At 50.6% G+C, this 14,372-nt stretch overlaps 1 protein-coding gene across 4 annotated transcripts in view; it reads right to left on the reverse strand.

Annotated features, from left to right (window-relative positions):
• Positions 1-14,372, reverse strand: part of dync2h1 (dynein cytoplasmic 2 heavy chain 1) — a 154,552-nt gene that overhangs the window by 39,426 nt on the left and 100,754 nt on the right. For all 4 annotated transcript variants that reach the window (XM_064300939.1, XM_064300938.1, XM_064300940.1 and 1 more), the window contains 7 exons: positions 14,146-14,306; positions 13,375-13,500; positions 6,836-6,946; positions 5,836-5,991; positions 3,702-3,777; positions 2,530-2,741; positions 2,094-2,198 (listed from right to left, as the gene is read on the reverse strand). In XM_064300939.1, the coding sequence (XP_064157009.1) occupies positions 2,094-2,198; positions 2,530-2,741; positions 3,702-3,777; positions 5,836-5,991; positions 6,836-6,946; positions 13,375-13,500; positions 14,146-14,306 (947 nt within the window). The remainder of the gene's footprint in view (positions 1-2,093; positions 2,199-2,529; positions 2,742-3,701; positions 3,778-5,835; positions 5,992-6,835; positions 6,947-13,374; positions 13,501-14,145; positions 14,307-14,372) is intronic.

A 14,372-nucleotide genomic window follows, 5' to 3' on the forward strand; every position in this document is an offset into this window, starting at 1 on the left:
AATAAAAATGAGAGACAATGCAGGGAAAAGCCGCTGTATCAGCCCCTGTGATTGTAATGAATTAAAACACACGGCTGTAAAGGCTCTAATTAAAGTCGCAAATCCCCATGAAAATAGACACACTGTAAATGAAGAATGTGTGGCCTTCAAACGCAGAATGGATGTGATACACAACATAGCACAGACACAGAGGCACGGGTGAAATACTGCAACAGCCAGACAGGGGGAAAACTGGGTGTGTTTGCATGAGAGTGTGTGTGTGTGCGTGTGTGTGCATGTGTGTGTGTGTGCGTGTGTGCGTGCATGTGTGTGCGTGTGCATGTGAGTGTGTTGCTGTGACTGTGTGTGGATGTGTGCGATTGTGTGTGTGTGTGTGTGAGTGAGTTGCTTGTGCGTGTATGTGTGTGTGTGTGTGTGCTGCTGTGACTGTGTGTGGATGTGTGCGATGGTGTGTGTGTGTGTGTGTGTGTGAGTGAGTTGCTTGTGCGTGTATGTGTGTGTGTGTGTGTGTGTTTGTGTGTGCGTTTGTTTGTTTTGTGGGTGTTGTGCTGTATTGAATCACAGAATGACTCAGGGAACTAAAGAAACAACATTGCTTATAGCAATAGGATTAGCTGTCAGCACTGAATTGACGTTGGAGGCTGAATTGAACACTAGCCTCAGTGCCAATCCTTTAAGGCTGAACACAGTGGTTTTTGTGTTTTTAAAATATAAAGAAACCACAGTCAAGGGAGAAACTTCTGGAACTAAAGAAACAGAAACAGTGTACATAGCATTGTATGCTTCAAGAGAGGGTTAAGGGTTAGGTTAAGGTGAAGTGTAACCTGAATTTAAACATTTCTCCCACAACACATTGGTTTCTCAAATGAAATTTAAGCCAGGCTAGGAAAGAAACACAGCAGCATTTGATGTGCAAAAAAGGTTTTTCTGATGCATGCGTTTCTGACTCGTAGCAGATAGAATTGAACACATTTATTTACATTCATTCAAACACAGGCAGAAGTGCATGGCCAGGTGGGCTGTGCCACCTTTCAGCACAGCATAAATGCTTTTGTGCGTTGCATCATTGTCTTGCTGCATAACCCAATTACGCTTCAGGTTCAGCTCACGGTCAGATGACTGGACATTCTCCTATAAAATTTCCTGGTACAGAGCAGAATTCATGGATTCCTTTACACTGGCCAGTGGTCCAGGTCCCAAGGCAGCAAAGGATCCCCACACAATCACACTACCACCAAACTAGTTCTTTTTTTTTTTTACTCTTAAAAGTAAAGGGCCCAGTCAAATTAGTCTGATAAACTCGCTGGAACCAGGCTGACTCCCTGTGGTCCAGGGCACAGGCCGTGTTTATGTGCAGACAGCTTCACGCGACAGCAAAGAGAACCACGAATACGAGAACTCTAGAGCAAGGCCTTCTCTATGCAAAGCTCCCAATCATACACTGTGCCTCGCTGTACTTCCGATCAGCAGTTAAGACCCTGAGAGTCTGCCTCAGCACAGTTCTGTCTGTGGTGTCCTAAGAAGACAGCGGTTTGCTTCAGCTGTGCACAGATGGGCAAGGTGCACAGCGTGGAGTCACGAGCGCGCGGAAGCAGAGTGCGCCTCCCTGTCATCGCCGGGCCGCTCCCTCGCAGGCTCCCGTCTTCCACAGGAAACCTCTGCTCCCTGGCCCTGCGTCAGCGCGGCCGTCCCCCAGCCAGCCGCGCCGCTCCGCGCCTTTGATCGCGCGGAATGCGCCGGCTCAGCGCATACTTTCCCAGAACCCCCGGCCCCCCCGGGCCGCCGCGGGGCCGCCGGCGCTGAGAGATTTACCCCGCTCGCTCCCGCCCCCGCCCCGAAACGCCCGCACGAGGAAGACCGGGAGGAAGAGGAGGAGGGAGGCCGGGAGACCCATTAAGGGTGGGCCTCCTCTGTCCCAGCCTGCGTTTGATTTATTGAGCTCAGTCGTCTCGCACCAGTGCTGCAGGTTTCAGTTTCTCATCGGTCTCCGTACCTCTCAGGAAGCTCGGGTAGGAACCTGTGCCTTTGGCTCTGATGAGCCCCGGGGGGCCGGGGGGATGGGCAGGAGGAGGCGAGGGGGGGAGGAGTCATACCTGGGCGCTGATGATGCGCTGGGAGGAGCGCTCGATGTTGGCCGGCAGGCCGAAGAACCCGGGCCTGTCGTCCTCGGGCAGGTTCTCGATCACGCCGCGGTAGTCCTGAAATGCAGTACCGCCATCAGAACCCCAGCGTCCCAACACGATGCTCAGACCTCCCTGTGCAATTGGCTTTCACCTCACAGCCCCCATGTTCCCTAATCAATGCTGTCTGCAGCGCACTGACCGCTTCATTTACCCTGACTGACTAACTGAACCACAAGCACACTGCGCTGAACTGAAAGGCCTGTAAAACTGCTCTCTGAAAAGGGATCAGTATCTGCACATGCACGTAAAACGGCTGTCTGGAGCTGCAACTATATCTTGTTAATGCAAGTGTTTAACTGAAAGAATTGCGCACAGTTCATTATGCTAATTATCCAAGCACACCAACCAAGATGCTGCAGGAGTTGGGCAGGCTCATCTGGGAGGGGAAGGCCACGCCCTTCTTGCCGCGCCCTTGGGGCCCGGAGATGAGCTGGGAGCTGAAGTACTGCTGCAGGTAGGAGCGCAGGATGCGCAGGTCGCTCAGGCTGTCGATGCGCCCGCCGTAGATGGCGTTCTCCAGCAGCCCGTGCACAAACTCCCACTGGATGTCCTTCGCCCCTGCAATGACCACACCAGCCAGGCTCAGCCTTATACTGCCCCATTCATTCACCTCACACTTCACCACTCACCTCACACTTCACCATTCACTTCACCACTCACCTTGCACTTCACCATTAACCATACACTTCACCAACGGATTATAATATTCACTAGTAACATAATATTCACATTCTATAGTATATACCACTGCATGCAGAACACAGCAACAGGGAACACTGTACTCCTAGATATCATATTTACTAACATTAATTAAAGTCGGGTGAAAAACCAAAAATGTGTTTCTCAGAAGATATCATTTATCTGCTACTGACTCATTAAACATCAATCACTGCACATGATATGCAATGTTTTCCTTTTAGCACTTTATGAATGCACTTAATTTTGCGCACAATTGAGATGAAGTTCATATAGTGTGATAAAGCTGTCTGAACTCTTAAACATCCCGAATATTCTCCCCTTGATGTAATTAGTAAAACTGTCAAACATTCTTTTTAAAGTATATTCCCTTTAATGTCATTCTGGTAAGGTGCCATCTTCAACGGAACAGATCTGTATGTATCCACATACCCTCCTCCTTTGTAGCTATATTTACTGGCTACAGTTGGGGGTGGAGACAAAGCCATTCGCCTGATTTTTTTTTTTGCGTTAACAATGTACAGAATTACAATATCACCAAGGCCAATATACCTCTTCACATACTAAGGTTTCCTTTGTCTTCCATGTCCATTAGAACAAAGGGGGAAAAGACACTTTGACTGATGGGAGGGAATAATGGCTTTTGATAGAGTGTACTGTGAGATAGAAGCGTCCTTTAAGACAGGCAGACCTGAGCACCCGTGACTATAATAACACAAGATCAAAGCTGGCCGTGACGATGAAGAGGAAACTGTCCTGACTCCAGAATGTTTGCTTTGAGATGAGCAGGAGACGGTGGCTGTTCCAGTCGCCTTTACTAACCGTCAAAGAGCCTGTCGATGATCTCGAACCCGGCGCGGAGATCAGAGAGAGAGAACTCATAGAACTTTGTCCAGCCCTGGAGAAGAGGACGAAATGATGTGATCAAAAAAATAAAACCAGAGCCGCATAAAGACCATAAAATCTTAACGAGTAAACGGGCAAACCTTTATGCATCAAACAAAACAAGGCTGCGTAAAAACAGGGTATACAGCTCCCAACGCAGCCACGCTACGCATAATAAGGGGCATATTTTAAAGTGAGAAGGGTCGTGATGCCTGTGCAGGGCTGATGAAATGGATCTCAGATGGAGAGATGTAACCGAGCACCCAGCTGTGCCCCCCCCCCCGGAAGCCCCGCCCCTCGCTGCTCTTAAACTGGCAACTCATTTATGATGCAAATCCGCGCTGAAAATTAATTTCTGAATTATTACAATAATGAATTCCAGATTAATCCTCCGGCCTTATTTACAGTTTGGCACTTTGTTATCAATCAGCCGCAAACCCGATGGCGGATTGTAATTGGAATGACCCCGAGGTTAATTCACTTCTGCCCGGGAAAGAGGAGACCTCACGTGTGATATCTTTTTAAAAAAAGAGAGATGTTTATTAAAAGCACGATGCGTTGGATGCTTTTAATAAACTGACTTCCCATGATTTGCTCCGCTTAACAGAATCTTTAGCCAGGCATCTTGAATGGAGTGCCAGTGCTGCACTGAAGGGGGCGCCAGACTGAGCTCTCGTCTGTGGGTTGGCTGCATGACACCCTCCAAAGAGCACGCGCTTACAGTATAACGGGAACAGCTTACCGTCAGGATAACGGACAAGTTCGAGGTGCCACCTTTACAGATGGGGACAGATGGGCTGGGACCATGTTCCTCTGAGGGGGGGGCTGGTGGAGGGTACTGGGACAATCTAATTTAATTTGAATGACACCCCGGGGCCGCCACATGGCTTCTGCAGGCATCCTGCTTGCTACTGTATGTCCAATGTGACTGCTTGTCTGACTGGCATGACCCAGATGCTCGAGGAGGAGGAGGGGGCGGGACGGGGGTCCTGGGACCCCTGCCCGCGGTTAAGCGGGACGACATCTGGAGACGCGGCCCGCGACCAATTTTAGGCCCCGCAGGCGCTCCCGAGGAGGCGATCCAAAGCCAAGGAGCCTTAGAGGTGAGCCCAGAGAGCGGGAGGCGGAGAGGAGAGCAGGGCCCCGAGTACCTTCTCAGGCAGAATACAAAACACCGGCGTGAGATCTATACTGCGCTCGGCCATTAAGGTACGATCATGTCCCTGTAAAAGGTGTGTAATTAACCTTCGCTAAATAAATGCTGGCGCCGCGGCTGCCAGCACAAATTTAACCAAGGAGTTTTAATTACAACCGCAGAACCACTGGAGCCTTTTCATCTCAAAAAGCTTAATTGGTGACTTAATCATTTAATTGTGCGCCTGTGTGTTTGTGAGGGCAAAAGAGGCTGAAGATAAACGCCAGTGCGGTTTGTGTATTTAATTACTGGGCCTTGTCACTAGGGAGACGGGCACCGTGTGATCTGTAACAGAAAAGCGGCCTCTGGGGACGGAAGCGCACGCCGCTCTGTCTCTGACCTTGGCGGGACTATTCTGCTTCTGACGGCTCTCCTGCTGCACGCTCCACAGCGCCCGTCCGCTCCTCACTCACAGACAGGGGCTCCGGGTTCACATCCGCAGTGAAGTCAAGCGAAGCGCGGAGCACAGTGTACCGCGTGCGTCTGATAGAGCCATCAGGGTGAGATGTGCTCAACACTGATACGTGAGTGCAGGTAAACCCTTCATTTTTCTGTCACTCATCTTCAAATGAAAGAAAACTATGCCCCTGCAGAATCAAGTGTGCCTTCATTGAACATGCAGGTTTCACTCTTCTCATATTTGTATTTTTTAAAATATGATAAAGCTTATTTTTAATAATATTGACCTATACTTCTTAAAGCTATTTTTAATAACTGAATAATCAGTGTGAGTTTATATATAGATATTTTTTAAAGGTTCTCATTCACCTGTATTGGCTGGGTGACCAAGAATAACTTCAATGTATTATCAAAACTCAAAGGAGGGCTACTTGGGAGTTGTATTACATGACAAGAGGGTTCGGGAATGGAGCCTACCTGGGGGATGTAGTTCCGACGCTCCTGGCACACAGCGTGGAACCAGGCGAGGCAGAATAGGGACTGCGCCCGGGGGAGCAGGCCTCCCTTGCTGATCTGCTCAGGGGTCCAGGACTCGTACGTCCTCATCAGGTTCTTCTTCAGCCCTGGAGGCGCCTGTGGGAAAAAAACAATAATTACACTTACGTGTAATGTGCTGCGGCGACATTATTCCAGCTTTCATTCGGCCGATCGATAAATGGCAGGCTCTGTCATTAGCGTGTCAGCAGTGCTGGTTATATCAGTCCCGCTCATTCTGAAGCCCGCCTCCCATCTGCTCTCCGCCATTCGCATTTCCATTACGGGCCTGAGAGCGCTGCCACCGGAGCACTTCACCATAAACCACACCGATCACCGCCGGAAGATGGCTTAAAACAATCGGCCCTTTTGCTTACCGATGGCAATTATTTTACAAGCGCTCAACGAAGAGCATTGCTTTACCCGTTACAATTAATTTGCCGCGGTAGCGCTGGCTTTTTATGTAACATTTTACCCGGTACAAGGCTTTAAATTGCTTTCAGGAATTCTGGCTTGCTGTCAGAAATAATAGAAAGCGGGCACTTCACACGACTGAAATAACTCGGCGTAAGAAATTATGTATGGATCTCGCACGCCCCAGTTCTTGGCAAGCGAGCATCCTCTAAAAGGCCTGTCAAGCACTGTGCACGGTCAAGAAGCAGCCTTCATACCACGGGGGCAACCGAGCTCCAAGGCACATTCCCCACGTACAGTAATAACATTCACTATGCAGCATAGCATAGCGCAGCCTGCAGGCTGTTGCCATGGGGACTAGGTCACTGTGCTGCTTTATTGATAAAAGAAACGCCCCTCAGTTCATCCACAAGCCCATATATTCCACATAACAGGCATGGCCTCACGACAGGAGAAACTTGCTCACAGAAGCATGTTTTGTGTGAAAGCGGAGCTGTAAGGCAGGCGACAGGGAAGAGCGCGCTCTCACCTCGTATGTAATCTTCAGGCTGGACTGCAGGAGAATGGGGCTGAATTTGGGGTGCACCTCAGCGGTGAGCCACAGACGGAATCCCGCTTTGGGCTGCAGGACGTTCAGCTCCTGGGGGGGAAATAAAATACAAACTGGGAAAAGCCTTTCCTTCCCAAAGCTGCTTCTTAAAGATTGAAATTTACGGCCTGTCTAGTACGTTTAGGAGAGCACACAGCGGCAGCAGTCTCAGATGAGGACTGACTGGCAGAAGGAAGCAGTTCCTGATGCACACAGTTTCAACAGTCTGAGTTAAGAGGAGTACGACAGCCTCATTTTACAGCCCAAACATTTCAGGATTGTGCCTTTCCCAGGAACATTGGTCATTTAGCTTTATCCTCAACTTACCCGAGACCCTTTCAGATAGCTTTAAATGCACTGCGGGCTTTGCGTGTGCATGTTCTTCTTGCGTCTGCATTGGCCTCACCCTGTGGAGGTCCTTTGTCTATTGCCTTTTCCCCATCATCAGGAAGCACTAGCTGTCTAATGCACAGATGCTATATTCCAGTAACAGGGAGGGAGAGTGAGAGGATGACATTGGTGAGAAACTGACCTTGCTTCTGTCCAATTAGTTTGCTTTAGCTGATTATTTAAGCATGAGAGCTCTGCGTAATGGCTTTAATGGGGCTGCAGGACCCGGGCTCCGGCCATTTCACACAATGGCGGTCAAATGAGGGCGCCGACTATCTCTCTCTCTCTCTGTCCCTCTCTCTCTCTCTCTCTGTCCCTCTCTGTCCCTCTCCCTCTCTCTGTCCCTCTCTCTCTCTCTCTCTCTCTGTCCCTCTCTCTCTCTCCCTCTCTCTCTCCCTCTCTCTGTCCCTCTCTGAGGTAAAAACAGAAAGCCCAGGAGCTCTGTGCCGTCACTTTTCATTTACACTATAAATATCCTTTGTGTTCAGTGTCACGCCATTTTGAGTTTTGGATACGCAACTGCAAATGTTGCCTCAAGTGTTTCTTGCAAATTTGCGTATGCCTGTACATACACGTGTATCACCACCGTCTTTCCTTTGCATTCGAAACTGCGGCCAAATGTCGCCATCTGCACTTAATCATGCGTCCTCTATTTAACTTAAAAATCTTATTCTCCAGATGCATCGGAAGCATAAACTTGCGTTTGGCCTGAGGGCGAAATCTGGTTGTGCTGCTGGGAGACTGCGGGTTTGTCAGAATGACAGTCTAGAGGCCTCCGTCAGAGCTGTCAAGCCGGGACCTTTTCTCCCGCATCGTCCTGCTCACTGATCACAGCGGCCTGGCCAACACTCTGCCAGCGTGACTGCAGGACTGAAGCTCCGCCCACAGAACCAACCACAGCAGCAGACTGAATGAAGCTCCGCCCACAGAACCAACCACAGCAGCAGACTGAATGAAGCTCCGCCCATAGAACCAACCACAGCAGCAAACTGACTGAAGCTCCGCCCATAGAACCAACCGGAGCAGCAGACTGAATGAAGCTCCGCCCATAGAACCAACCGGAGCAGCAGACTGAATGAAGCTCCGCCCATAGAACCAACCGCAGCAGCAGACTGAATGAAGCTCCGCCCATAGAACCAACCGGAGCAGCAGACTGAATGAAGCTCCGCCCATAGAACCAACCGGAGCAGCAGACTGAATGAAGCTCCGCCCATAGAACCAACCGGAGCAGCAGACTGAAAGAAGCTCCGCCCATAGACCCAACCGGAGCAGCAGACTGAATGAAGCTCCGCCCATAGACCCAACCGCAGCAGCAGACTGAAATAAGCTCTGCCCATAGACCCAACCACAGCAGCAGACTGAATGAAGCTCCGCCCATAGAACCAACCACAGCAGCAGACTGAAAGAAGCTCCGCCCATAGAACCAACCACAGCAGCAGACTGAAAGAAGCTCCGCCCATAGACCCAACCGCAGCAGACTGAAATAAGCTCTGCCCATAGACCCAACCGCAGCAGACTGAAATAAGCTCTGCCCATAGACCCAACCGGAGCAGCAGACTGAATGAAGCTCCGCCCATAGACCCAACCACAGCAGCAGACTGAAAGAAGCTCCGCCCATAGAACCAACCACAGCAGCAGACTGAATGAAGCTCCGCCCATAGAACCAACCACAGCAGCAGACTGAAAGAAGCTCCGCCCATAGAACCAACCGCAGCAGACTGAATGAAGCTCCGCCCATAGAACCAACCGCAGCAGACGCGAAGCCGCCATAGAACAACCGCAGCAACTGAAAGCTCCGCCCATAGAACCAACCGCAGCAGCAGACTGAAAGAAGCTCCGCCCATAGAAACAACCGCAGCAGACAGTGCAGATTCACAAACAAAACAAACAAATTAGAATTAAACTGATTACACATAAAATTCTAAACCCTGCATTTGATTGAACAAACAACATTGCCATTTTGAAAACAATCTGCATGTGTTCTAATTAGCAATAAATTAACATGTAAACTAGCACTGCCTGTCTGGATGAAGTTTCTGAAGATGTGGTCTGATATTCTCCATGCAAGAGTATGTGGTTGATCTCCCTTGACACCATCATTCCTCACGGCAGAACAGAATGAAATGTGCACTGCAGCTGTCCTGAGGTGGAAGTTTAACCCAACGATGACCCCAACACTAGCAACAGAAAATTACATGGAACGCAGCTAGTGTACAGAAAGGTTCTTGTGATGTCACATCCTGTTAGGAGGCGGTTAGTAAACAGAAGTGAAACTACCAAAGAAGGGTATACTATACCCCACAGGAGCTTAAATGTCAGACATCTTTCAAGATCTCCTCCTTTTTGAGATCTATTTTTATTTTTTGTGTATTCATAGAATCAGTGAATGGATATGAGTGCTTCCACCATAAGACTAGATGATGACTGTTTTCCACATGTCTACAAGGACATGGCAGAATTTGGGATTTCTACCCTTTACACTGTCAAATAAAAATGTAATTTTATGGTTTCTGGTTGCTGCCTTGCAGGCACCAGTAATGGATCTGAAGGTGCATTCTGAAAGCCGGGGAGTCGGGGCTTGTAATAGGTGTAGTTCAGACCCCGCCCCCGCTCCTCTTCCTGTAGAGGGGAAGGCCGTGAGTGCCCCACAGAGTGAACCTATCCTGCTCCCCTGTGAATATTCCTCTTCTCTTTTTAGCGTTCTTCAATAGCATCATTCGCTTCAGCCCCCAAAAAACCCCCGACCTCAGGATCCTCACGATCCTCTGAGCCCAAGACTGTGACAGGTGCTGAGTGGAGCTGTGCAGCTCAATTACACAGCAATATTTCAAAAGCCCAGAAACTGCATGTTTTATGGGGGGGGGAGGGGGATCCATGATTTACCATCCCCTCATCACAAACTGTCACTTTTTTTCTCCTTCTTCTTCTGAGGCCTTTTCCCCTTTAATGCCTTGCCTCCGCTAAGGCGGAAAAAGTTAAATGAATACAAAACGAGAGGAACTGACTCAATTATTCAGCGCGGCGCACGAGAACACGCTCGGCGCGAAATTCAGCGCACTGTCATGTTGTCTCGGGTGGTACATAGCTGCGTTTTTGGAGCTGCCGTGCGCTAGGAGGCAGATATAAATGAACGTGCCCTTTCTCTCTCGCGGGAGAGAGCCAGTGAGTCACGCCGATGCGTTACATCTCCCTTTAATATCTTCTGTCACATAAAGACACAGAGTCTATTATGCAAATCGCTGAGATATTTAGAACCGTAATAACTCTGAGGTGATGCAAACGTTAAAAAAATAAATAAAAGGAGGACTGCAGCGATGCTGTTTCTCTGTTTTCTCCTTAATGGTACGGTGGAATGGCGCTGCATCCTGACGGCGGCGCTTCATCCCTTATCTTCGCTGCACTTGAAGATTCGCTGCACTAAAACCCATTTTGTGAGTTTAACTACCGTGCGTACCGCAGCTCTCCACTCCGTGCTAATTAGCCACGGCAGCATTTCAAATCAGGAGATGATTCATTGTCGTGATTGAGCTCCTCACGCCGCTTCACTCCTACTCATTTAAACATATTGTTTTCGCTCTCATGCGTTCTTGCAGCAACAGTCAGGTTTTCCTCCATCTTGCTTAAAGATGTGAAGAGCTGAAAGATGGCCCCCTGCTCCTGCTGGACTCTTTCCTATCGGCTGACGCGGTAATGCGTCAAACTGCAGCCTGCTAGAAGGTCAGCTCTGGTGAGCCTTTTCAGTGGGCAGCGCAGCATTGCTTGTGCTACCACACACTGGTCTACATCACCCGCCGATGCATTCCTCTCACAGAAAACATCATCATCATCATTATTACTGTCTGCTTAACCCTTATAAAGTGAAACTTCCTTAAAAAAGCCGAGCACATGAATAATATGAATATATTCTGAATATTTAGGTTGCAAACCTAACAGCAAACCAACAGTTCTATCGAGGAATCACTCCCATATCCCTCTGGTGAAAAGCTCAGGTCCTTAATCCTATTACCCACTGCTGCTCTGTGAAATAGAGGCCTATCTCCCCTCTGTTGGGTCAGGCAGGGCCATACGATCAGAGAATAAACATGTACACGAGGATATCAGCCTTAACTGGAGCTGAGCCTGAACAGTTCTGGCAGAACTAAAAGGCACTTTTATATTTCCACCGCAAAGAAAGAAAATGGTTTCAAACAAGTGGTTATTTTGTTCATTTTCCGCGGTTTGGCAGAGGGGGGAGCACAGCAGGAGCAGGCTTTGAAGGTTAGGAGCACATCAGAGGCCACTGTGAGGATACTCTTCATTCCTCCTATTCTGTCTCTCTCTCAGGGCCTTTCACCAGACTGCCCTGTCTGTCTGTCTGTCTGTCTGCAGCAGACACGCTCCGAGCATAAGTTCCTCTCCTCTCTTCTCCTCTCCTCTCCTCCATCCCTCGCTCTGATTCCTCTGGCACTCCCTCTCTCGGGCCGCCCCGCAGACCGCTGCCGGCCTCCTCTCTGACCGCGGCTCCTTAACCACACCGCTGCACCTCCTCCCCAGAGAGCAGGAGAGGGCGCTACGCCTGAACCAACCAAACGCCTGAAACGCCGTGGCGTCAGGACCAGCGGGGCCGCCGGCGACGGGGCCGAGTCTCTGCGGCAGGCGAGATGGGCGCGGCGCTAAGCGCGTCAGGGCCCCCCCCCCGCGGCTGAGGGAGAACCAGGGGCCCGGACGGAGCAAAGCTTTTAGGGATCATCAGAGCGGCTGAGGGCCCGCAGGAAGCACACGCCCGGTCCGGTTACCGCGGTAGCCCGGATGCGTCTCTCAGGGATAAACGGCGTGAGCAGGAAGAGGCCGCCTGTCGCAGCCAATAAGCTTCAGCCGGACTGGGAGCACAGCCTGGGGCCTTTTCCACAAGAGGAGGAAACACTCACTGCCACACAGCCTCCCAACGGCACCGTCTCTATGGGACACACTCACTGCCACACAGCGGCACCGTCTCTATGGGACACACTCACTGCCACACAGCCTCCCAGCGGCACCGTCTCTATGGGACACACTCACTGCCACACAGCCTCCCAACGGCACCGTCTCTATGGGACACACTCACTGCCACACAGCCTCCCAGCGGCACCGTCTCTATGGGAGGACACACTCACTGCCACACAGCCTCCCAGCGGCACCGTCTCTATGGGACACACTCACTGCCACACAGCCTCCCAACGGCACCGTCTCTATGGGACACACTCACTGCCACACAGTCTCTATGGGAGGACACACTCACTGCCACACAGCCTCTATGGGAGGACACAGGAGGGGCGGGCACTCGCCTGTAACCGGCCCCAAATGGATTATAAATGCCAAAGAGCAAAGAGGAGGAGACTAAACATGCAGAGCAGCCTCATGGCACGCCTGATAGTGGCAGACACTCCACGGTAAAGTGATCTACGTGACTGGCGTTCCCTAGGACACCGCCACGCACAGCGGACGGAAGTATCCCAGCCCTGCGACACCCTCATTCTCCCACACTGTTAAAATAAAGCACTCTCAAACCCTTCAAGTGGTGGTAACTAAGCTGCCACAAATTTAGGGGGATTTAAAACAGCAGGATTAAAGTGTTTGAGAAAACCTCCGCAGTTCATTGAACAGTCTTTGACCTGTGACAGCAGGATACATGTGAAAATGAGCAGTCATTTGCATATTCATGAGTAATGATTAAAAAAAAAAAAATATTACAAGCCTTTTGGTTTCATAACAGGTCAGCTCTTCCCTGGTTGCATGCTGGGACATATGCATACTTCTGAGCTTCTATTAGCAGCTACAACTCTGGCACCATACATCGTACAATCGCTGCTTCATTCAGTATTTCAGCTCAAAAACAGTGTTTGGAAACAAAGGCATGGGCGACACCATTCATTACCCCGAAACTCCACTTGGCCTATTTCAGGGTGACAGAGATGCTGTTTACTGTGAATACACATGCTTCTAACAGCGCAGCACCCACGCACCTCAGTACCCCCTCCTCCCCTTATCCATGCGCCCCACTACCCCCTTTACTGCAGCACCCACACATGCCGGTACCCCAGTTGCCCCAGAGGCAGAGAAAGCAGCCTGACCTTCTCCAGCAGGGGGAGCCAGGCGGTGACCAGGTGCAGGTTCTTCAGGCAGAGCCACTCCCCGCTGCGAGCGCATTCCCTCAGGGTCTGAATGGCGATGTCGGCCTGGCCCTGGCCCATGGCCACCTGCAGGAGACCAGGAGACGCCATTACCGCCGCTAGCATCCGGAGGGGACGGCGTCACCTATACCACCTACACCACCTATACCACCTACATCGCCTATACCACCTACACCACCTACACCACCTATACCACCTACATCACCTATACCACCTACACCACCTATACCACAACACCTAGAACCTCTACACCACAGCAACTCTCCTGTGCTCTCCTGTGTATGTATGTTCATTAGAACTGCTGTGGTCAAGCCACACACACCCAGAGGGCAAACCCAAGGGGAAATGAATGGGCCCATCATTGACAGCAACATTTATCATGAATATCAGTGTTATCAGTAAAAGCAGTAATATTACCAACAGCAGTAGCAGAATGAGGTGATAAGAGGTAGTGAGAGGAGCAATTTTGTCACAGAGAATGCCAGTTTATTTTTAGACTCAATCCACCGTTTGGCTGCCCAGCCAACTACTTCAGTAACCAAGGAAATGAGACTGTAATGTCCTCCTTAATTAACTACTACTCCTTATTGGTTGTTATGGGAACAAGCTAACTGCTAACTATTATGGGGAACTCTGCTGATGTCAGGCGCCGAACCCAGAGGCCGGTATCTGTATGGGGGGCGGAGGAGGAGGCGGGGCAGGGGGCGGTACCTCGTGGTAGTTCTCCCGGCCCACCGTCTCGCCGGCCAGATCCAGCAGCTCCTGCGAGGGGTCGGCCCCGGGGGAGATGATGATGAGGACGGGCTCGATCTCCAGCGTCTCGCCGAACAGCCGTCTGAGGTTGAGCGGGGGAGGGGACAGCTCCCGCATGCCTGAGGAGGAGAGCGGGGGAGAGTGAGGCGCGAGGAGAGCGAGGGGCGGGGGAGAGTGAGGCGCCA

Source organism: Anguilla rostrata, chromosome 12, assembly GCF_018555375.3.
Source record: "Anguilla rostrata isolate EN2019 chromosome 12, ASM1855537v3, whole genome shotgun sequence".
NCBI lineage: Eukaryota > Metazoa > Chordata > Actinopteri > Anguilliformes > Anguillidae > Anguilla > Anguilla rostrata.